At 40.0% G+C, this 22,816-nt stretch overlaps 1 protein-coding gene across 2 annotated transcripts in view; it reads left to right on the forward strand.

The window, feature by feature from the left end:
* The window catches only part of CTNNA1 (catenin alpha 1), a 197,754-nt gene that overhangs the window by 157,570 nt on the left and 17,368 nt on the right, over positions 1-22,816 (forward strand). For both annotated transcript variants that reach the window (XM_004381048.3, XM_023735584.1), the window contains exons 10-11: positions 4,812-4,904; positions 17,644-17,800. In XM_004381048.3, the coding sequence (XP_004381105.1) occupies positions 4,812-4,904; positions 17,644-17,800 (250 nt within the window). The remainder of the gene's footprint in view (positions 1-4,811; positions 4,905-17,643; positions 17,801-22,816) is intronic.

Consider the following 22,816-nt stretch of genomic DNA (forward strand, 5'->3'; position numbering starts at 1 on the left):
ATCACACCCAAGTTAAGTTTTGATGAAGATAATTCAAAAAGGTTGCAGCAGTACATCGACAGGGAACTGCCAGAAATTCCAGCTGGATTCAGAAGAGGACATGGAATGAGGGATATCATTGCTGATGTTAGATAGATCATGGCTGAAAGCAGAGAATACCAGAAAGATGTTTACCTGTGTTTCATCGACTATGCAAAGGCATTTGACTGTGTGGATCATAACAAATTATGGATAACATTGCAAAGAATGGGAATTCTAGAACCCTTAATTGTGCTCATGAGGAACCTGTACATAGACCAAGACGCAGTCTTTCAAACAGAACAAGGTGATACCGCGTGGTTGTAAAGTCAGGAAAGGTGCGTGTTGGGGTTGTATCCTTTCACCATATTTTTTCAGTCTGTATGCTGAGCAGATAATGCGAGATGCTGGACCATATGAAGAAGAACGGGGCATCAGGATTGGAGGAAGACTGATTAACAGCCTGCATTATGCAGATGACACAACCTTGCTTGCCGAAAGTGAAGAGGACTTGAAGCACTTACTGATGAAGATGAAAGTCTACAGCCTTCAGTAAGAATTATACCTCAACATAAAGATAACAAAAATCCTCACAAGTGAACCAGTAAGCAACATCATGATAAACGGAGAAAACATTGAAGTTGTCAAGTATTTCATTTTACTTGGATCCACAATCAATACCCATGTAAGCAGCAGTCAGGAAATCAAACGGTACATTGCAACAGACAAATCTGCTGCAAAAGATCTCTTCAAAGTTTTAAAAAGCAAAGATGTCACTTTAAGGACTAACGTGCACCTAACCCAAGCCGTGGTATTTTCAAATGCCTGATTTGCACGCGAAAGCTGGGCAGTGAATAAGGAAGACCGAAGAAGAATTGATGCCTTTGAATTATGGTGTTGGTCAAGAATATTGAATATACCATGGATTGCCAAAAGAACGAACAAATCTGTCTTGGAAGAAATACAACCAGAATGTTCCTTAGAAGAAAGGATGGTGAGACTTTGTCTCACATACTTTGGACATGTTGTGAGGAGGGACCAGTCCCTGACGAAAGACATCATGCTTGGTAAAGCAGAAGATCAGCGAAAAAGAGGAAGACCCTCAAGGAGATGGGTTGACACAGTGGCTGCAACAATGGGGTCAAGCATAACAGTGACTCTGAGGATGGCGCAGGACCAGGCAGTGTTTTTTTCTGTTGTACACTGGGTTGCTATGAGTTGAAACCAACTCGATGGCACCTAACAACAACATCCCTCTTAAGAGACAAGGCCACCAAGTTGTGATCCAAAGAGCTATGATCTGATGCGGGGCTAATGCAGTATGTGGCCTTCAGCCTCCCAATGACAGTATGTTAGTAAGATGTCTTATTCCTCCTACTAAGATTGCCAGCACCCATCCCTGGAAATCAGAAAGATGTCGCTTAACCTGTGTTTTGTCATCATTTCCCTGTGGGACTGGCAATGATTGTTGGGTACTTCTTGAATGGCTCTGAAATACATATAATGACCTACATTTGGGACTTCTCACTTATAACAAGTTTGAAAAAATTGAGTTACTGTTATCATTGTTATTTTTGACTTTTTGAGAGTTAAGATTTGCTTTATAAATCACTTTTAAAGAAGAGAACTCACGTGGTAGCTTGACCCAAGGCCGCAAGGCAAGTAATCCAGGTTTTGAGCTTCAGCCCAGTGGCTTGCTACTTAGATCATGGTGTTACTAACTTAGACTTTAAAGTTCCCTCTCCCACAGCTCTTCTTGCTTGTGGCAGATTATGAGAGCAGTAATTAGTAGATTACCAAGAGCAAAAAGAAATCTTTCCTTGTCTTCCTACAAAGGTTTCAGGGTAAGGAGCAGTGGAGCAACTCCAAATAAGAAACCAGGAGCAATTACTAAGGGCAGTGGGAAATGACCTGTGTTAGTTTGACTTTAGCAAATTTGAACTTTATGTTATTCATCGACCCACATATAATGGAGGAAAAATGATCACAAGAGGATTGTTTTTTTCCAATGCAGAATTTTTAAGTAAAGAAAATCCAAAGTGTAGAAATTTCCTGAATGACTGAAAAATTGTCTTTTCTCTTCCTGCACAGATGTTGTATATGTTAATGTGACACAGCCTAGCTGTGACAGCCTTTTCCTCAACAGGTTAGATTGTTACTGGGCTACTCCGGAAACCAGAAAGTACCCAAGGTTGATTTTTTTTTTCCCCAGGGGGCTGCAAGTTGTCCTGAAATCTCCTGCTCTTCTATAAGGCCCACACTTAACCGGGATAGGCAGAAGCAATGCAAAAGAGGCTTCACGACTCAAAGCTAGTGGACATAGTGTTAGTCTCAGCCCACCTCTTGCATTAACAGGAATCAGACATTTAAATTATTAATATACTAATTACTGTGGTAGCAAAGATGTAATAATTTATTCTCCGAACAAATTTAGAGATACTGCTCATCCCTCCATAGTCTCAACTGTGCTAGGTTCTCTTTGGAAATTAGCTATTCTGTATATCTTTATTTCAAACTTCAGGCTCTTTTTTAGTCTCAATATTAACTGCTATCCCAGATTTCTAGAGCCTCAGATTTTCCACTGAAGGAGGCATTTAGGAAGACCCTTTCCCTGCCCCCCAGCGTTCACTGTAGTCTAATGTGGCACTAATATATGAGGTTAGCTTCACAGGGATGTTGCATGTGCACATTTGTCATTGTTAGAAGTGAGTAGCCCTGTCCCTGGGGGGCAAATTGAAGTGCATTCATCCGGAGAAGGCTGGCAGTGGCAGGCGCCCACTTCCTCCTCCCAGGCCACGCAGGGCACCTCCTGGAACAGGCAGTTGTAGAACATTACTTCCTCAACAGTACATCAGAAATGTTTTTAAATAATGTTCTAAAATAAAGAACAAGTCTTCCATAACCTTTGTTTTGTTAGGCTTTGTATCAGGAAATAGCAAAGATGGCTCAAAGAAGTCAGCCATTTTTATATAATCTTTTGCTTCTTAACGTAAATATTTTTTTCTGAGTTTTAAGGACTTGTGAAAATGGGAGAATATGAATTACAGTAAAATGACTAGAGGGTGGAAGGCAGAAACAGTGCCTGGCCTTTCTGAATCCAACATTTTGTTGGCTGGCCTCCTAAACAGTGAGAGTGGGGCAGGGTGCTGGGTAAGTACACTTAACTCTCCAGGGATCTTTGTGATTCCCAAATTGCTCATTCAGTGATCAACATAAAATTTCATATTTGTTTTTCTGTGAAGCAATAGAAGTTGTAGATTACCCTTCGTGAACACATCTAATTTAAGCTTTCTCCTTCAGTATAGCATCATAAAATGTACATTTTGGTCGTGATGGTTTTAAAAAAATCTTAAGTTTTTTAAAATTTAGTTTAGGTCGTATTTTGCAGTGATATTTAAACAAACAAATAAAAATCTACAACCAGCTCTACAAATTGTCTTCATGGAGAGAAGTGCCTCTTTGCTCCAGTCCAGTTACATCAGAAGATGGACTTATATGCTCCGGGGAACACAAACGTTACTTCTCTGTGCGATTTTGGAGGCCCCATAAACATTAAAGATCTGGCTTAATTTTCAGTTTCCTTGCATTTTTATGTTTAAATTACATGTTACTTCCTTTGTTTCTCCTTGTGGTTATTAGGCATTGCAGAATTCTGGTAGTTAGCAGTCTTACAGAAAGCTGATAATCCTTAACTGTAACAGACTGCAAACAACAGCCATAATAGTGTATAATTTTCTTGTGCATTTATGTGCTTAAGTTGGGTGGAGGAGTGAAAATCAAAGGTTATTGCCACTGCCCTTGTTTACTCTGGCATTTAAATTCCCAGAAAGTGCCTTTGATATTCAACTGCCTACGCCTCTATCATTCATAAGTCAATTTTCAGCTGGGGGAAGATGTGTCTCAGCACTGTGGATTCATTTGGGCCCTGGTATTGCTAATGGAACTGGCAAGCCTGTTCATTTAGAGACACTGGTAAGTGGTCATGGCTTTAGGACTTGCTACAGAGCGACGCTCTCAGCACAGTTAGAGTGTCAGCAGAGGAAATATGACAGAGCTTAGAGAGATTATTTCTGGCTGTAGTTGTACATGAGCTGAAGCATGAGACAGTTGTATGGGAAGGTAAAGATTTTATTTCAAATTAAGCAGCATCATTCAGGAAAGAGCCCAGCTGTCAGTGTTTTTGAGAGCCCAGTCGAAGGAAAGTTTTGTACTCAACTATGGGACATCATCCCTGTTTTTTTCCATTTTTTGATGAGGATGGCCTTTATTCCATCTTGATGTTGTGTTAATACTATTTTTTTATTTGGAAAATAGCCTTTGTTCAAATAAAACTCATCTTGGCTCAAAGTAACAATCCATTCACCTGTCAAATGAGAATAGCAACTTAGAATTTTTATTTCCTTCCTTTGAGAACAGCTGCAAAATGCATTTTTATTTGCATTTACCAACAATTCTGTCCTGATGCCCTTGACCTCTCAGCTTTTCTCACATCATTGCCCATGTGAGGATAACCTCTTTCCAGAGTGACTCCAGTTACAGGCCCTGGGATCTTTAAGGTTCTGTCACCAGCCCACAATGTGACCTGTGTTACGAGTCTGTGTCATTTGTCTAGTACAGGGCTAAAAAATGTGTCTTCATAAGCTGATGAGAAGTCTCTGAGAAATGCCGTTGATGCTTTTGTCATCTGTTCTGGAATAGTCTGGGGTAGGGTGGGGTGGCCACATGTTTGTTTCCCTTAGCAGTCAAAAGAGAAAAACCTTCAAACATCTTTTTTATGTTGTTCCTTTTTATAGGTTGCCAACCTGGCCTGTTCCATCTCAAACAATGAAGAAGGTGTGAAGCTTGTTCGAATGTCCGCAAGCCAGTTAGAAGCCCTCTGTCCTCAGGTAAAGTACAAGCAGCAGTGTTTGAGATATCACCAAGTTGGATTTTGTTGGAAGTAAATACAGGGTTTATTTTGTTAGGCTTGTTTTTAGAATTTTAAATAGAAGTGTTGAAGACAGAGCACTGATCCAGTATCCGTGTAGCTTGGAAAATGTACGTTTAACTTCGAGTGAAATTTCCTCAGGGCATCCCATGTTAATACCTCCTTGCCCTTCATTAAAAATGCATAGTGCGCACCATTGCTGGAAAATGGTAGATAAGTACTGCCCAGTCTACACCCTCTTTGAGGGAGGGCCATTTGCAAGCATCTGGCAGCCTTGAAACCAGGATGGTTACCTTGGAAGCCTGAAACAGAGACAGCCACCCACCTACACTCCATCTTAGTAGTCAGTATTTCAGTCTGTGTTGGAGGGAACGAGATTCAAGAGCCAGGCCCTTTACTGTAAGCCTGATGATACACGTATTAATAACTTAATTCAGTCAGCTATTGAAGTAAAAAATCAACATTTCTCCATGGGTGATGGCGTATTGAAAGACCAGTATTAGGCGAGGCTAAGCATCTCAGGCTCTAGAAAGACTCTGGTGGACATCGAGCAACAGATGCTTTGTTAAGTAATGATGTGTTGCCTGCCTTCTCTGAGGGGAGCTGCTCCTGTTTGTGCAGCCTGATAACTCCTTGCCACTTCCAGAGATTTGTAAGCAGTGGGTGAGGTGTTTCAGTGGAAGAGTTGCCTCATGGGAAAATACTGTGCAAAATGGAGGGAAAGAATGGCCCTTCCAGAATGAAATGTTTTCTACCCTTGTCTGCCACAGTCTGAATCTAGCTGATGTAGAGACACATATGCTGTGGACCTCCCATATGCTGGTGCATTTTAAGGAAACTTTTCTATAACTTGAAAGAGAGTTTTTCTGAAATACTGGATTAATTTCAGGTGTGTCCTTAAAATTGACCCGTACATAGATGGGTCTTCCTGTTGACTGAGGACTTACCTGTACTTCTTGCTCAGTGTCCTGCCAAATGGCAGTGGCCACGAATAAAGGGGAACAAGCCAAGAAACTGGAGTGATGGAGTAGAGGTCACAGGAATGAAGTTACTATGTTACATCTGTAACCAACTTTAAAATACACTGATGGTTACTTTGTTGCTTTCAGATAAATAACCCCTAACACTCAGGGTAGGCAACCAAAATAAGTAAAGCTTATCTGGGTGGCTATATAATCAGGGAACCTAACTGCTGCATAGGTTAGTTAGGGCATTTGTTCTAATTCCCAACCACATGGATTAATTTGCGATGAGAGTTGCTTCATCTTCCTATTAGTCTGATGAAGCAGTTGTGAATCCAGATCATCTGATGGATCTTTTCCTAGCTTTATTCCTGTCATGAAATCTGCCAGTGATTGACAGCTATACAGATAATAAGCCAGTGGGTTCGGTCACCACCTCCAGAAAGGTCATGAATGACCAAGTAGTATGAAATAAATGTGGAATGGTTTCTGAATATTTGGCATCCTTTCTCAAGTTTGCCATTTTACCCTATCAGCACTTTATTTTTAATGTCTTTGGTTCTCCATTTGGTTCTGAAATGCTTGAAAAGTGACAATGCTTTCACATATCGGCTGAAACAGATGGTAGCATACGCTGATCACACCTACCAGGAGTATTTATATAAATGATCTTAAAGCCTAGGGAAAAATAAATCACATGTAGAGTCTAGTAGATCCTAATGAAGTGATGTATGTGCATATAAATCATGTGCTGCTGGGCCATATCACACAGGTTCCAGATTGCTGTTGGAAACCTTCATTTCTCTCTCGCCTTTCCAGTTTCATTTCTGCTGCTAGACAGACCTCGAGGGAGTGGGCTGAGACAGACAGTGCCGACCACACTTAGTATTGATGATATGTCCTGGATAAAAAGGTTTTTTTTCCAGGTGCGATTTATTCTTCCACATGCTTGCCTGGGCTCATTACTGCCCTTACTTGCACACTGCTCTGTCCCTGGGGCCAGGCAGGTTTGGTAATGGCAAATCGAGGAGTTGTTTGAAGGTATGGTAAGCAGGCTGGGCAGTACATGCTATTCCTAAATGAGACAGCCGAAACTTCACTCCAGCCCGTCACTGCCATATCCTCTCGTTATTTTTAAAGAGAAGCCAGCAATTCAGATTTTTCTGTCAAGTCTTAATTTTAAATGATTGGTAACTAATTTAGAGTTTTGAAAATCTTAGAGGGGCATAAATCAAACCCTTCTGGGATCTGGATCTGGCCTACCCTGTCTACCCCTTTCATATTCAAAGGGTCCCTCCTTGAAGGTGGCTGATGGCTGTCCCTCTGAGGCAGAGGGATTTAATTGTGGAGCCCTCTCCCTGTTCTCCAGCCTGTTGTGGGCAATGTCTGAGGGACTAGGGGTCCTTGTCCTGAACTGTTGTCTTCCAGAGTCACTGGCTTACTTGATAAACAGACTCTAGGCAACAGAGTTTCCAGACTCAGAGTAGGAAGAAAGGCCTGGTGATCTGAATATCAACCAGTGAAAACCCTATGGATCACAACAGTCCAATCCTGTTGTGCATGGGGTCACCATGAGTTGGGGGACAACTTGACAGCAGCTAACAGCAACAAATAAAAGGAAGAAATGTGGGTGCTTTTTAACCTGAAAATGGCTTATTTTATTGCCTGGGAAAAAAGCACTCACATTTTTTGGCTATTTGCTGTTATCATGAGTAGGAAAGAAGTAGGTCAGCTCACTTCCTGTCTTGCCTTCTGCTTTGTGACTACACTGCCTCACTCTGTTCATCAGAAAGAGGACCTGCCTCCATCTGAGCAGAAAGCCCCGGCCTCACAAGCTTTGGCGGGGAGGGGAGGAGGACCTGAATCTGTTGCTCAGGTGTCCCAGACAGCGTTATGCCTTGCTCATGAATGTGCCCAAGTCCATGGCAGCTGCTTAAAATATTTCAATTTAAAACCATTTGGGGCTGCCCAGAACCAAAAACCAAAACCAAAAGACACAAAAAACGGCCCTGCTGGCAGCCGGTTTCTTACAATTGTGACTTTTTAAAATCAGAGGAGGGCATTCTGGAGATTATCTGATTCAGTGTTTTATTTTTCTTAGTTCATTATACAGGAATGAGTATCACACATTTAAGTTAATACAAATTGGGTACTTTAATAATTCACATAGCCTGGTTTTAATGCACGGCCTTTCTTGGAAATCTACACAGGGGATGAATTAAGTACTTGAAACCACTATTTATCTACATTTCTTTTTTTTTAACATCTCATTGACTTGAGAAATAACTTCTGAATTGTCTATTCTTTCTTCTGCCTCAGATTTATCGTATATATTGCTTCTCCTGTCGTGCTTGTGGAAACCCTGATTACTTTGTGGCTGTCAGGCTTGACAAGCATCAAATAAGCACCAACCCCGACAGGCCTGGCCTCTAGGTGGTGAAGAAGCATATGACCCTTAAAGGAACATCTGAGGCCTCCGGGCCAGGGCAGACCTGCCGCCTCATCTCTCATGCTCCCAGTACTTCACAATTGTAGGACCATCTACTATTGACTTACTTCACTCTTCTGCTTCTGGTTTTCTCTAATCTAGCTTTCTTACAAAGCTCACAGTTCACTGAAGAACTTGAAGGAGATGCTTCTGACTGAAAGTTTCTCCGAGCATTCGCTGTATCCCCTCACCCCAACCCCCAGACTGAGTTCGGCCCTATGCAGGTAATAGGCCCCCAGAAACACTGAGGTCTTTTTGTAAGGCTTGCATGTTGATACTAGTTTGTTGTTTTCTTTACTCGTAAAGTCTTTGTCTGATTGTGGTATCGTAAAAGTTGGTGAATGTTTTCTTCTCTTTTCTGGGAGACTGTTTGTATAATTGGTATTAGTTATTTAAATGTTTGGGAAAATCTACCAGTGAAGTCATCTGAGCCTGGGGTTTTCTGTGTGGGAAGGTTTTTAATAATGAATTCCACTTTTAAAATACATATAGGGGTATTGGTTATCTGTTTATTCTTGAGTGAACTTTGGTAATTTGGCTTTTAAGGAATTTTCCATTTCACCTTGTTTTGAATTTATTGGCATAAAGTTCATAATATTTCCTTATTTTAATGTCCCCAGGATCTATGGTGACATGCCCTCTGTCATTACTGGTGTTAATTGTGTTTTCTCTTTTTTCTTGATCACTCTGGCTAGAGTTAATCAATTTTACTGATCTTCTCATACAAGCAGCCTTTAGTTTCATTGGTTTTTTTTTTTCTATTTCATTAATTTCTATTCTTTTATCTTCCTCCTTCTGCTTGCTTTGAGTTTAATTTGCCCATGTTTTTCTAATTTCTAAGGTTGGAAGCTTAGATCGTTGATTTGAGACCTTTCTTTTGTGTAATATAACATTTAATACTGTAAGTTTCCCTCAAAGCACTGCCTTGGCAGCTTCCCTCAAATTTTGATACGCTGTGTTAAATAGAATGGTTAGGATAGTTGAGAAAGACCTCACTGAGACAGTGCTCTATTAGCAAAGACTTGAAGGAAATGACAGAATAAGCCATGTACCATATCTGAGGTAAGAGCATTCCAGGTGGAGGGAACAGCAAGTGCAGAGACTTTGAGGAATTAGGTCATATATCTAATAGAAGTTTGGGTCATGTAGGGCCTTGAAGACCGTAGTAAAGCCTTTGGCTTTTACTCTTAAGTGAGATGGGATGCCATTGGAGGGTTTGGAGTAAAGGAGTGACATGATCTAACTTACGTTTTAACAGGATCTGTCTGACACCTGTGAGGAAGGATAGAGGCAGAGAGACCCCTTAGGAGGCAGAATAATGCCCCTCCAAAGATGTCCACATCCTAATTCCTGAAACTTATGAGTATGCTATGAGCTTGGCTGCTATCCAGAAGGTTGGCAGTTTGAATCCACCAGCCGCTCCTTGAAAACCCTATGGGGCAGTTCTGCTGTGTCCCTATAGGGTCTCTATGAGTTGGAATCAACTTGACAGCAGTGGGTTTGGTTTTTTGGTTTTGATATGACAAAAGGGGATTTGTAGATGTGATTGTTAAGGAACTTGAGATAGGAAAATTATCATGGATTATCTAAATGGGCCCGGTAGTATCACAAGGTCCTTATAAGAGGGTAGTAGGAGTGTATCAAAGTCAGAGGAGATGTGACGACAGAAGCAGAAGTCAGAGTGATGCTGCCATGAGTCAAGAAATGCGGGCAGCCTCTAGAAGCTGGAAAAGGCAAAGAATTGAAGGCTAGAAAAGGAAAGGAGTGCTTCCAAGTGGTTCTTCCTGCATCAGTCATAGCCAAGGAAATGAAACTGGAACAGACCCAAATTTTCAAAATTTGGGTGCCCTGGAACAATAACTGGAATGGGAAAAATTACGGATCAAAGTCCTGCTAGAAACTTAATCTCCTTCTTAGAAAACAAGGATATTGTACACGTTGCATAGCAACCAAATCTCTTGCCCATCGGATTTTGAGCAGAGTCAGAGACAGTGGTGCCCCACTCAAAGATGGTGGCTGACCATGCCCCATTAAATGTGTGCCATTCTCCACAGTCCTGCCAATAATCCAATCTCACATAACAGACTCCTGAAAGGGCTCACTACACCTCTTCCATCTCTCCCATTCCAGGGCTTCAACTTGTAATTTTTCCCATTCTGGTTATTGCTCCAGATCAGTAAAATTTTAAACATTTGAGTCTTTTCCGATTTCACTTTGGCCATGACTAAACCTGTTCAAACCAGTTTGAAGCCCTGAAAGGAATGCAGCTCTGCTGACACCTTGCTTTTAACTCCACAAGACCCATTTTAGACTTCTAACCTCTGAACTTGTAATAAATCTGTATTGTTTTAAGCCACTGAGTTTGTGATAATTTGCTGCAGCTGCAATAGGAAAGTAATTCAGAGGCTGTTGCACAAATCCAGGCAAGAGTACAGTGGAAGTGGTGACCAGTGGTTAGAGTCTGGATATATTTTGAAGGTAGAATTTATGGAAGGATTGGATGTGAAGTGTGGGGAAAAAGGGTCCAAGGATTTTGAGTCTGAACAACTGGAGTGATGGAGTTGCCATTTATTTTGATGGGGAAGAATGGTTTGTTCAGTTGTGGGCATGTTAATTTTGAGGTGCCTATTAGACATCCAAATGAGCCCTGGTGGCACAATGATTAAGTGTTCTGCTGCTAACCAAAAGGTTGGCGGTTCAAACCCACCAGCAGCTTTGTGGGAGAAAAGACCTGGCAATCTGCTCCTATAAAGACTACAGCCTAGGAAACCCTATGGGACAGTTCTACTCTATCTTACGGGGTAGCTATGAGTCAGAATCGACTTGACGACACACAGCAACAGTGGACATCCAAGAGGTGGTATTAAGTAGGTAGGTAGTCAGAGATATGAGACTAGAGTTCAGGGAAGAAATCCGAATAATATATATGAATGTGAGGTTCATTAGCATATACATGGTGCTTAAGGCCTGAATGAGATCACCAAGAGGGTGAATATAGATAGAAGAAAGTCTGGGAACTAAACCTGGGGTTCTCTAACATTTAGAGGTTGGAGAGATGAGCAGGGTCCAGCAAAGGAGGCTAAGTAATGGTTATTACGATCAGAAGCTGGTTACATCTTAGAAGCCAAGTTGGGGGAAAAGAAAATGTTTCTAGGAAGAGTGATTATTTATGTCAGATTGTTGTAGAACATAAACTGAGAATTGATCATTGGAGTTAGCAACATATAGAGGTCATAGCTGGACAAGAGAAATTTAGGGGAGTGGGTTCAAGAGAGGAGAAGAATTGAATATAGCAAGTTGACAACTCTTTTAAGTTTTATGTAAGGATTGTGAAGACATGGGGTGGTAGCATGTTGTTTTAAGCCACTAAGTTTTTAATAATTTGTTATAGCAGCAATAGGAAACTACTTCAGAAGATATTGCACTATGTAAGAATTGTGGAGACATGGGTTGGTAGCATGAGATGGATATGAGGTTGAGAGTGTTTTTTTTCCTTCCTTTCTTCCTCCCTCCCTCATTCCCTCCCATTCATTCATTCATTCAGTGGGAGCTATTAAAGCATGTTTTAATGCTGATGGAAGTAATCTGGTAAAGGTAAATTTTAATAGAGAGGGGAGAATTACTAGAGCAATATCCTGGAGTAGAGGAGAGGAAATGAAATCCAGTGGACAAGTGGAGGGGTTGTTTTGGGATAGGAGCATAGATAGGAGCATCCATAGTTAACAGGAAGAAAAACAGAATAGATGGACACAGCTCAAGTGGATGGACAGATGTGATAGGAATCTGTAGAGACACTCTTTTGATTGCATTCATCTTCTCATTGAAATAGGGAGCAGAGTTTTAAGTGGAGAGAGAGGATGCTGGCAGAGGTGTTAGAGGTTTGAAGAGCTAGAGAAGTTATAAAGCAATTTCTTAGTTAGAGTCCAGACTTGAGGAGATGGGGAGAATGACTGGACTAAGGAAACGCAATTCCCTTGCTGCCCCCAACACTAAAAGTCCACTTGAAGTTGAGTGACCAAGAATTTTAACGTGAGACCCAGTCATCATGGTTATATTTGTTTATTTTAAGCTAAGTTTAGCATTATCATTGTAGGTTGAAAGTTGGATTTAACAATGACTGAGGTTTTCCCAAGTAACTACCACAGAATAAAACAGGGATAAGAGAATTGAGCAGATATGCAATGGAGTGATTAAAATGAGGAACCATGAAACTGAAGCTGGAAAAAGAGAAGCAAGGGACAATGGAAAATATAGCAAGCTCACACAATAAACTATATTCTATGGATTCAGATAATATTCACTGTTTATACTATGAAAGTAAATCATTGTTCACAGCTAAGTGGTATACTATGGTATGGTATGATTACAGTTTTTTCTTGTGCACTTTTTTCCTGGAGTTAATCATTGTCTTGCTGTTTTTCATTTGCCGTCAGTATTTCTTCCAAACACACAGAATTATAACATCAATACACTCAAACAGATCAGGACATCTTTTTTTTTTCGCTAGAGACAACCCTTCAAGCCTTCTTCAGTCTGGGCAAGCTCTTCTGTAGACTTGCTGTACAGTTGTAACATTGGGACTTCCCTTCACTATCATCCTGAGAATTTCCATTGTCTTTCTCATACTGGATCTCCTGTTTCCCTTCTTCCTTGGTTTATTCACTAGTCCTAATAGAGCGCATCCTCCAGTAGTTATCTGTGAAAGCTGCATTGAAAGTATATGACATTTCATACTGATGTGCCTTTCTGTGAATCTGTTTTCATTCATTTTGCTGGGTACGCAGTGAGCCAAACCATCTGCATAATGGAGCAAGAGTAGAAGCAGTTAGGAGGCTGTTATATAGTAGTATAGTATATGTAGTAGCAGCTGACATGAGAGTTACCAGTGGAGTTGAAGAGAAGTGGAGAGATTTGAGGTATTGTGAAGATAGGATTGACAGGACTTGGTAATTAATTGATGGGAGGTGGGGGAGTGAGAGGGAAGGGAGGGGTATGACACCTTAGTTTCTAGCTAAAGCAAATGAATGTGGATGATGGTGCCAGTCACAGATATCCAGGACTGGAGGAGGAGCATGTGAGAGCAGGAAGTCATCCGAGACATCAAGGAGAGCTATTGGGCGTGTAGCTGGTATATGAGTTGGGGATTAGAATGAGTGGTCTGGGTAGTAGATGTGGGAGTAGTTGGCAAATGGTTGATAATTAAAATTATGAGATATAATGACATTGCCTGGGAATGGAGGGGGTGGGTATAGAAAGAGGAGAGAAAGCAGTACAGGACTGAGCCTTGAGGAACTCCAACACTGGTGGAATAAGACAAGATAGCAAAGGAGACAGAGAAGGAGTAGCCAGAATAGTGGGAAGGGAAAACAGAAAATGAATTTGACAAAATCCAACATTCAGTACTGATAAAAACACTGCAAACTACGAATAGAAGAGAACTTCCTCAACCTGTTAAAGGACATATACAAAAAATCAACAGCTAACATCATACTTAATGGCAAAAACAAGACAATGATGTCCACTAACACCACTTCTAGTCAACACCGTACTGAGGTTCTAGCCAACAGCAAAATTTTAAAAAAAGTTACTATTCAATACAGTGGTAGTGCCTTGTTTTTGACTCTTAGCAAATTTTATAAGCAAGAAAGTAACTCACATTAATTTGCATTTCCTTTATTACAAGTGAGTAAACTTTTCCCTCATTTGTTTCCTAGTAATTTGTACTTAGGTAAGCTGTCCATGTCTTTTTTCCATTTTTCCACTGATATTTTCTTGGTGTTTTTACTGATTTACCTAACACTGTATATTGCATCTCTCATATGTATATTTAAATACAAAAGTAACACAATCAAATTTACAAATTGAGTTCTTCCATTGTTATTTGGATGTAGAGAAGAATTTTCTAGACATAAATATTTATTTCTATTTAAACATTTGTTAAATAAATACATTGTTCTAGCTTTGTTTTTAATTTGTTATGTATCTGGAAACAATTTTAGTACATATAATTATGAAGTGAAGCTATAACTTCATTTTCCCAGAATATCCTGTGAAATATAAAAAATAATGTACCAAAATATACTAAATAAGCCATTCACCACTGATTCATGATACCAGTTTTCTCACACACTTAAGTTTTTTTTCTGTTCTTGTTACTGTAGTTTTATATTGCATTTTAACCATCTCCTTCATTATGCCTGCTCTTTATCCCAAAGATTTTCCTGGCTGTTCGTAGCCATTTATTGTTCCAGATTAATTTGTGAATAAATGTTTGTCAGGATTTTGGTGGGAATTGCAATAAACCTAAAACTTAATTTGTGGAGAATTTAACATTTTTAAAATGTTGGGTCTTCTATCCCTATGCATGGAATGTGTTTCCACTTATTTAAGTTTTTTCCATGACCTCAGAAAGCCCCTTTTTTAAAATTTCAGGCCTATGCATTTCTTTACAAATTTAATCCTGTGTATTTTGTACTAAATGCATTTATGAAGCACTGACACCTCCCCTAACTTTATTTTTTTTTTTCTGGTACATAGAAAGATTATTGATTAAAAAAAAAAATACATTGTCTCTAGCTAACTTAATGAACTCTTAATAATTCTAAGAGTACTTTCAGTTGATTCACTTCAGTTTCCTAGATAGACAAAGATCATCTGCATTCAAAAGTAATTTTGTTGTCTCCTTTCCAACGGCTCTTTCTGTTATTTCCATTTACCATATTATTTCATTGGTTAGAAAGTCTGTAGTAGTGTTATTTATATAATGGTTATACAAGGTATTCTGATCGATAAAATCTTGATTTTTAAGATAAATAATTTTAGTGGTTCACCAATAAGTATCATTTTTGATGATTAGGTAGTATGTTAAGGAAGTATCTATTCTTAATTTACTAAGAGTCATCAGATGTCTTTCCGGCATCACTTAAGATAGCTTTTTATTTGTAAATAGTTTTATAATCAAAATGAGAAAGGTAACCTTAAACAAGGTGCTTTCCCTGCATTATACTGTATGAAGTAAGATATATTACAGAACAAAGAGAACCATTTTCTCTTTGTGATGGGAAATTATCTTAGTATTTAAAACATAATTAATTCCGTGCCCATGTTTACTTGGCTCTCTTAGGAAACATTTTCTCCAGCCAAATATTCTTATAAAGTCTAACTGTACTCTGCTATATTAATACATGTGTGAATTAATGAATTAATTAAGGAAGAGAGTAGTCCATAATGGTGAAGACACCCAGTAGGAAATGAATGGCAAGAAGGAAGAGATGCCATTGAATGAGGCTTAAACTGAAGAAAATGGGAAACCACAGCAAAACATCTCAGGCAGATAGGCTATCTCCTCTAATTTATTGTCCACACTGGGTCACTTTTGAGAGTAGTAGGCTATTAGTAATTAATAAACTGGGATGGCCTGGTGCCCCCTGCCTGTGAATCAATAATTTTGTCAAGTCTACCAGTGTCTAAGCGTTTAGGTTGGAAAAGGAATAGTGACACCAATCTAGTGGGTCTGAGTCTCCTTTAGTCTGGTGATCAACTTCAGTCTTTGGGGTTAAGTTGATAATATCATGGTTAAATACCCACCCAGTATGTTGGGAATTATACACATGATCTGTTGACCTTTGTAGCACCTAAAAAATCACCCTAGCTCCTACCCTCAGGTTTGCATGCCCGGATGCCTCTATAGCAACTATTATTCTGACTCATTTAGATCTGTGCTCCATCACACCAGTTTCCTCCTGTCTTTGCTGTGCTTCGAAGTTCAATTATTATAAACACATTTTCCCCCAATAACCCATAAGCACCCTTGTACCTAGAAATCTTACTAATGACTCTGTCATTATCCTACTACTCTCATTATTCAGTCATTCAACAAGTATATCAAAGAATCTGAATAGACACTTATCCAAAGATATACAAATGGTCAATAAGCACATTAAAAGATGCTTAACCTCATTAGCCATCAAGAAAATGCAAATCAAAACCACAATGAGATACCACTTCACACCTACTAGGATAATTATAGTAAATAAAAGGGGGAGGGAATAGGTATGGAGAAATTGGAACTCTCATACATTGCTGGTGGGAATGTAAAATGGTATAACCACTTTGGAAGACAGTCTGACGGTTTCTTAAAGGGTTAAACAGAGTTACCATACGACCCAGCAGTTCCATTTCTAGGTATAGACACAAGAGAAATGAAAACACAAAAATGTGTACAATGAATGTTCACAGCAGCATTATTCATAATAGCCAAAAAGTAGAAACAACTCAACTGTCAACTGATTAATGGATAAGTAAAATATGGTACAGCCATACAGTGGAATATTATTTGGTAATAAAAAACAATGAAGTACTGATACATGCTACAACATGGATATACCTTGAAAACATGCTAAGTGGAAGAAGGTAGTCACAGAAGTCCATTTATATTGTAAGATTCCATTTATATGAAATGTCCAGAATAGCAAATCTGTAGAGACAAAAGGACCGGGGAGGGGAGGGGAGTTGAGGGAAATGAGGAAGACTGATAACAGGGACAAGGTTTCTTTTTGGGGGATGAAAATGTTCTAAAATTGATTGTGATGATAATTGCACAACTCTGAATATACTAAAAAAAAAGAATCGTACACTTTTTAATGGGTGAATTGTATGGTATATGAATTACATCTCAATAAAACTTATTTTAAAATTGAAAAAATTTTTAGACTATTTATGTTCAGTTTATTATATGTGAATTATGCCTCCATTTTTTAAAAAAGGGCAAAGGCCTGCCCTTGGAATTGGAATATAACATATTTAGGTAGAGTAGTAATGTTTTAACATATATTTAATTGTATGGGTAAGTATTAAAAGGAAGGAACAGAATAGTTTTCATATGATTATAATTGGGTATTTTTTGATGTGTCTACATATGTGTATGTATAAGGAGAAAAAAGCCTGGAATACAATACCAAACATTGTAAAGAGTTGCTGTTGCAGAGTAGAGAGATAAGAGGTACTTTTTATTGTTTCATAATTATCCTTAGTTTCCAAGTATAACATATGTTTTACTTATACTTTGATATATAAAACCTGTTGTTTAGCTTTTCTCTGCTTCAACTTTGTAAGTAGAACACGCAGCATCCTAGTGGAATGCGAGTGAGACAAAGCAGTGGCCACTCTGTTGACCACGTTGTCCCATCTCTTTTATTTGCATGACTCTGAAACAGAGAGTAAACAATGAATTGTAATGTCTCTTGCAGGTTATCAATGCTGCACTGGCATTAGCGGCAAAACCACAGAGTAAACTGGCCCAAGAGAACATGGATCTTTTTAAAGAACAGTGGGAAAAACAAGTCCGTGTCCTCACAGATGCTGTAGATGACATTACTTCCATTGATGACTTCTTGGCTGTCTCAGGTAATGAGGTGGTTCCCCAGAGAAGCATCTGAGAATGTGCATAGTTTCTTCCGACTAAGTTACAATGAACGGACAATCAGAAAGTCCTCAAGTCTGGGCAAGTAAAGTATTCTAGCATGAATATTGTGTGGGTTTTCATTTTAATTAAAAAAAAAAAAAAAAAAATTGCCCCTGACTCAGGAGCATTGGAAGGTGGGATTGGAGTGGTCTCTCTTGTCTTGTCTCAGGGCTAGGAGTGGCTGATTTGATCTCAGAAGTGTGATTTGAAAGCTAGCTTGGAGAGGTTGTTCCCTTTGTTTGTATAGAGTAAGAGCCTACAAGTGTGACCTGTATGGCACTGTGGCCACCCACCCTGCTTGCTACTGTTGTGTTTACAAAAACAATTGACCTGCGTCCTGGTAGAGGCTGTGAAACTTAGGAGAAGCAGCAACTCCCACCACCATCACATTTTGTTTCTCTTTTAAAATAATTTTTTCCCTTCTTGGAAAGCCTCTTCTTTCTCCCTCAGAAATGATCATAGTTTAACTGCCTGCTTTTCCCAGCCTCTTCTGTCTGCATGATGCACAGATAGAAAACAGGGAGAAAATACTTAAGTGCCATTTAATTATGAACTTGGAAAAAAATAAATCTGGGTAATTCACCTCACAAAAACAGTTGATTTCATTATATAAACATAAACTAGTAATGACACAGTAAATTGCATTTATATAGAAAATGTCTGTCAAATGCAATTCATAGTGTTTTTATCACACAGAGATAAATCTCAGTCCCATCTTCTTAGAGTTAAGTATAAATGCGTTCTCGGTTTAATGGAGCCGCCACCAGTGCCCTTTGAATGGCCACACTGCTTGCTGTCTGGGAGTTGCCAGTCTTCTGAGGCTGGTGGCTGTGGGCAGAGTCAGCAGCTGGGTACTTGTAGGGCTGAAATTACGTGTCACCTCAGGGCTAGAACAGGGGAGATATGAGTGGTAATGAGGCTTGAAACAGAAGCGGGGCTAAGTACATGCATGGCACAGTGCTCCAGCAGCGACCTGTATAAGGGGGACAGTGTGTTGCGCATACCAATGTTTCCCTGTCTCTGCTTGCTTGCCTTGGGACTGGTAGCTTTGGCTTTGCTTGCAAAAGTGGGGAGCCTGCAGTCCATACAGTACAGTAAGAAGGGGGTAAGCCGTGCTGCTGCAGGACTGCCAAATTGCAGGTGGTGGTACTTTAAAACAAAAACACATTTGCAAGCACATCTTTGCAGGTGCCAAAAATGCAGCAATGGCTTTTTTGGGAAATCTTGGCCTTCTGTTGTTTTTCCCAGTGAAGTACTGAATTATTCTTTTACATAGGTTTAGAGAAAAACATTCCACCTTCACAGCACACTTTTAAGCAAACAACAAATTCTGAAATCTAAATGCAAAGCCCCCCTCCGGATAGATGCTGTGTTCCTAAACTTACTTTCTTATGATTAGGTTATGTATCTCTCAGGCTTGGTCTCACGGGATTTTCAGGCTTTCTTACAGGAAAGTAAAATTTAATAGAATCAAATGTCTCTCATGCAGCATTCTTCAAATCAGAGAACAAAAGGGATTCAGCAGCAGCATTTAGTGGGATCCAGGCAATATCTTTAGGGTATATATGACATGAAATAGAAGAATGGAAAAGAGAAATCAGATTCTGTAACAGATACACCCTTGTTTGGTGAGTGTATTCAATTTTTATGCAAATATAGGAGAGTATAAGAGAGGGTGGACTGATAGAAAGGAGTTTAGACAGTTTCCATTTAGCAAATAAAAACCTGAAACAATTCTTTCATCAGGAAGTGGTGTTATGTTGTTTTCAGAGCATCTGAATTTCAGAGGTCTACCTGGTGTGTTTCTCTAATGTTCTGTCACAGGCTTGCTTCAAACTGTCAAATAATTAAATAATTAATAGGGCAAGATCTATTATGCACAGTTCCTCTGATTTTTACGGTGTGCTTTTTAGGGGATGGGATGAAGGAGGAGATAGGCAGCTGCCTGTGCAGAGTTCTACTGGATTGACTAGTTAAATTTTTAGTATTAGGCTTCTTTATCCCCTCACACACCTGCCTCACTCATGACAGGTTTAACACTTATTATGTGGGGGGGACTGGAGAAGTTACCTCATCTCACCTGACGCCCAGCCAAGGCAGGGGAGCAACTGGCTCTCGTTGAGAAGACTCCCACTCCTGACTGGGCCAGTCCCTCACTGGTCCCCAGTCCTTGGCCCTCCTGCAGCTCACGGTATCTCTAGACGTGCAGCACGGATTGGAGGGCATGTGTCATCTGCCGCAGTCAAGGGCAGCATTTAGACAAGAAGCCAGATCTAGCTGGGCTTACCCTCATCTGCCCCATTCACCTTTTTGGCCACTTGCCCTGAGAAACACAGGTGTTTCAGTGTGCCTATCAGTGAGAGGGACTTGTTTCCAAGTAGAGGGTCTGCCAGGCACGTGCCCAGCACAGGGTCTGGCTTAAGGTAGGTGGGCTTCATAAAATTTTGCTGAATGAAATGTAAAAGGGCTGCTTGATTCTTTGGATTGTGTTTTCTCTGTATTCTGGAGCTTGTGGTTCTTTGGCAGTGTGAGAGGTTTTGTGGAGTATTTTCACTAATGATTTTCTACCATGAAATTCTGTCTTTGAATCCTTGGGGCCTGGGTATTCACTGTAGCCAGGCCCACTCACTGGGAACCCAACCAAGGGAAGTCACTTAAGGAACAGGGCTGAGAGGACTCTCTGCTGCTTTATCTTTACTGCTCCTGGGTATTCTGTCCTGTCAGTCCCAGAAGTTTCCTTATACTTATTCCAAGTCATGTCCTGATTTGTAGGGGAACCCTGGTGGCACAGTGGTTAAAACACTCAGCTGCTAACCAAAAAGTGGATGGTTCAAACCCACGAGCCACTCCGTGAGAGAAAGATGTGGTAGTCTATTTCTGTAGAAATTTACAGCCTTGGAAACTCTCTGGGGTAATTCTCCTCTGTCCTGTGCGATCACTGTGAGTTGTATTGATGGCAGTGGGTTTTGATCCTGATTTGTAGTTCAAAAGGTAATGGTTATCTTGTGTATGACCTAGTGAAGTCACCAAGACCCAGATGCAAGCTTTTCGTGAGGCTACAGAGCACGGGCAACTTGGGTCACTGCATGTCAGATATAAGATAGTGGCTCTTGCTGATGAAGAAAGGGACATACGTGCCACCCTAGGGAAGGAGGAGTAGAAATTCTTCTTCCCCAAGCTGGTCTATTCAGAATGTTGCCTTGTAAATACTGGCGACAGTTTAAGATGCTAGAGAGCGTTCAGCAAAGCAAGAATATATTTATATTGACTGATTGCTTAAGGAGAGTGGTTTGAAATTTATCAAAGTGATAAAGACTGTTTGAATTTCGTTTGAATTGTATTTGATAAACGTTTTCCATGGAAATGCAATTTACTTTCTCATTCGTTTGTTCTGCTTACATGCTGAAGTTTTGGCTTTTTTTTTTTTTAAGATGCAGTTGGTTGCTCACAGTGGTTCCAATTGGGTTTATCACATTTCCTTACCAAATGCTCTTGGAAACAAATAATATATGGCAGTAAATACTTTGGGGCAATACACAAGAGTGGTAATTTGTACTGTCCTTCATTAAGTGTCAGTGTGCCCAAAGAATTTGGTCTGATTGCAACTGATTTTTTTTTTTTTTTAATAGCAAAAATCCAAAACTGAAAATAAGAGTTTCTCTCTTTGGAGGAAGTGGTATAGCTAGTGATGAATTTAGGTTTGATTCCTGACTCCTGTTGCCTACTAGCTGTGTGACTTTGGGCAAGTCACTCAATACTTTTGTGCGCCAGTTTTCTCCTTGATTAATGGTGATAAAAACAGTGCTTAGTGCATGGAGAGTTAAATTTAAATGTTAAGAACAGTGCCTGGCATAGTAAGCACTCCAAAAAAGTATTAAGCACTATGATTATCTCCTGTGTGTGCATAAAAGGTACACCAATCAAGATATCCAGGGCAAAGGGTACACAGAGCAGGCCCTGTTATTACACACCGTGGACTAAAATGTAAATTCTTGCAGTCTTTCTGGAGGGTGCCAGTTGGCATGGCGCCTCGAGGGCAATTAGGTACCATGTATCTATTTTAAACATATATACCTGTTGACTCAGTAATTTCATTGCTAGAAATTTTCCCCAGGGATATGTACACCAGAGTTTGCCAAAATACCTGTACAAGGATATTCTCTTCAAGTCAGATGTCTAAGAGAAGACTGGGTAAGTGAATTATGGCCCCTCCATCCATTCAGCAGGGTACTATGCAGCCAGTAAAATGGATGAGAGAGCTCTTTATGGGCAGACCTAGAAAGGTTTTTAAGTGGAAAATGGATATAATCATGTCCATAGTGTGGTCCCTTTTGTGTTACTTTACATATAACTTTGTGTATGTATATATATAGATAGACTGGTATGTGTGAGAGTGAGAATTTTTTTTTCTTGTTGAAGCACACCTATAAATAAAGACTCTATTGAACAATCAGCCTTTAATGGGGTGCGAGTTAGTATGTTTAATCATAACAGATGCGTGCTGTTTCCTTGGGAATTCAATTAAAGCTAATTTGTGGGTAAATTAGTGTGGGCACCTCCTCACCCCATTTGTGCAGGTGCAGCCGACTCTCACTCTCTGCTAGGGCGTGGGAGTAGAGAGCAGGCTTGGCGCTGTGTCCTGGGGGTGCTGTGGCCTTGGCCAGGCCAGGGCTTTACCAGAGATGGCTGTTGAGTGAGTGTAGAGAATCTGAGTTTTATTAGCTTCCTGAAGTGGAAGGCTTCCTTTGTTGCTAAAAAATGGCAAACCCTTTCCTGGTTTGGGTTCATCTGGAAGAAAACTAGTGTGAATTCAAGAAAGTCCAAATTGATTTTTTAAAACATGGATATCTAGTCACAGGTGGTGGTTTGAGCTGCTGTTTAATGAATAAAAGAGAATGCCATGCTTCATTGATTCTAAGATGTACTCTCCCCTCTCCCCATGTATTAACATTTCTGAA

The sequence above is a fragment of the Trichechus manatus genome, unplaced genomic scaffold (assembly GCF_000243295.1).
Source record: "Trichechus manatus latirostris isolate Lorelei unplaced genomic scaffold, TriManLat1.0 scaffold00080, whole genome shotgun sequence".
Taxonomy (NCBI): domain Eukaryota; kingdom Metazoa; phylum Chordata; class Mammalia; order Sirenia; family Trichechidae; genus Trichechus; species Trichechus manatus.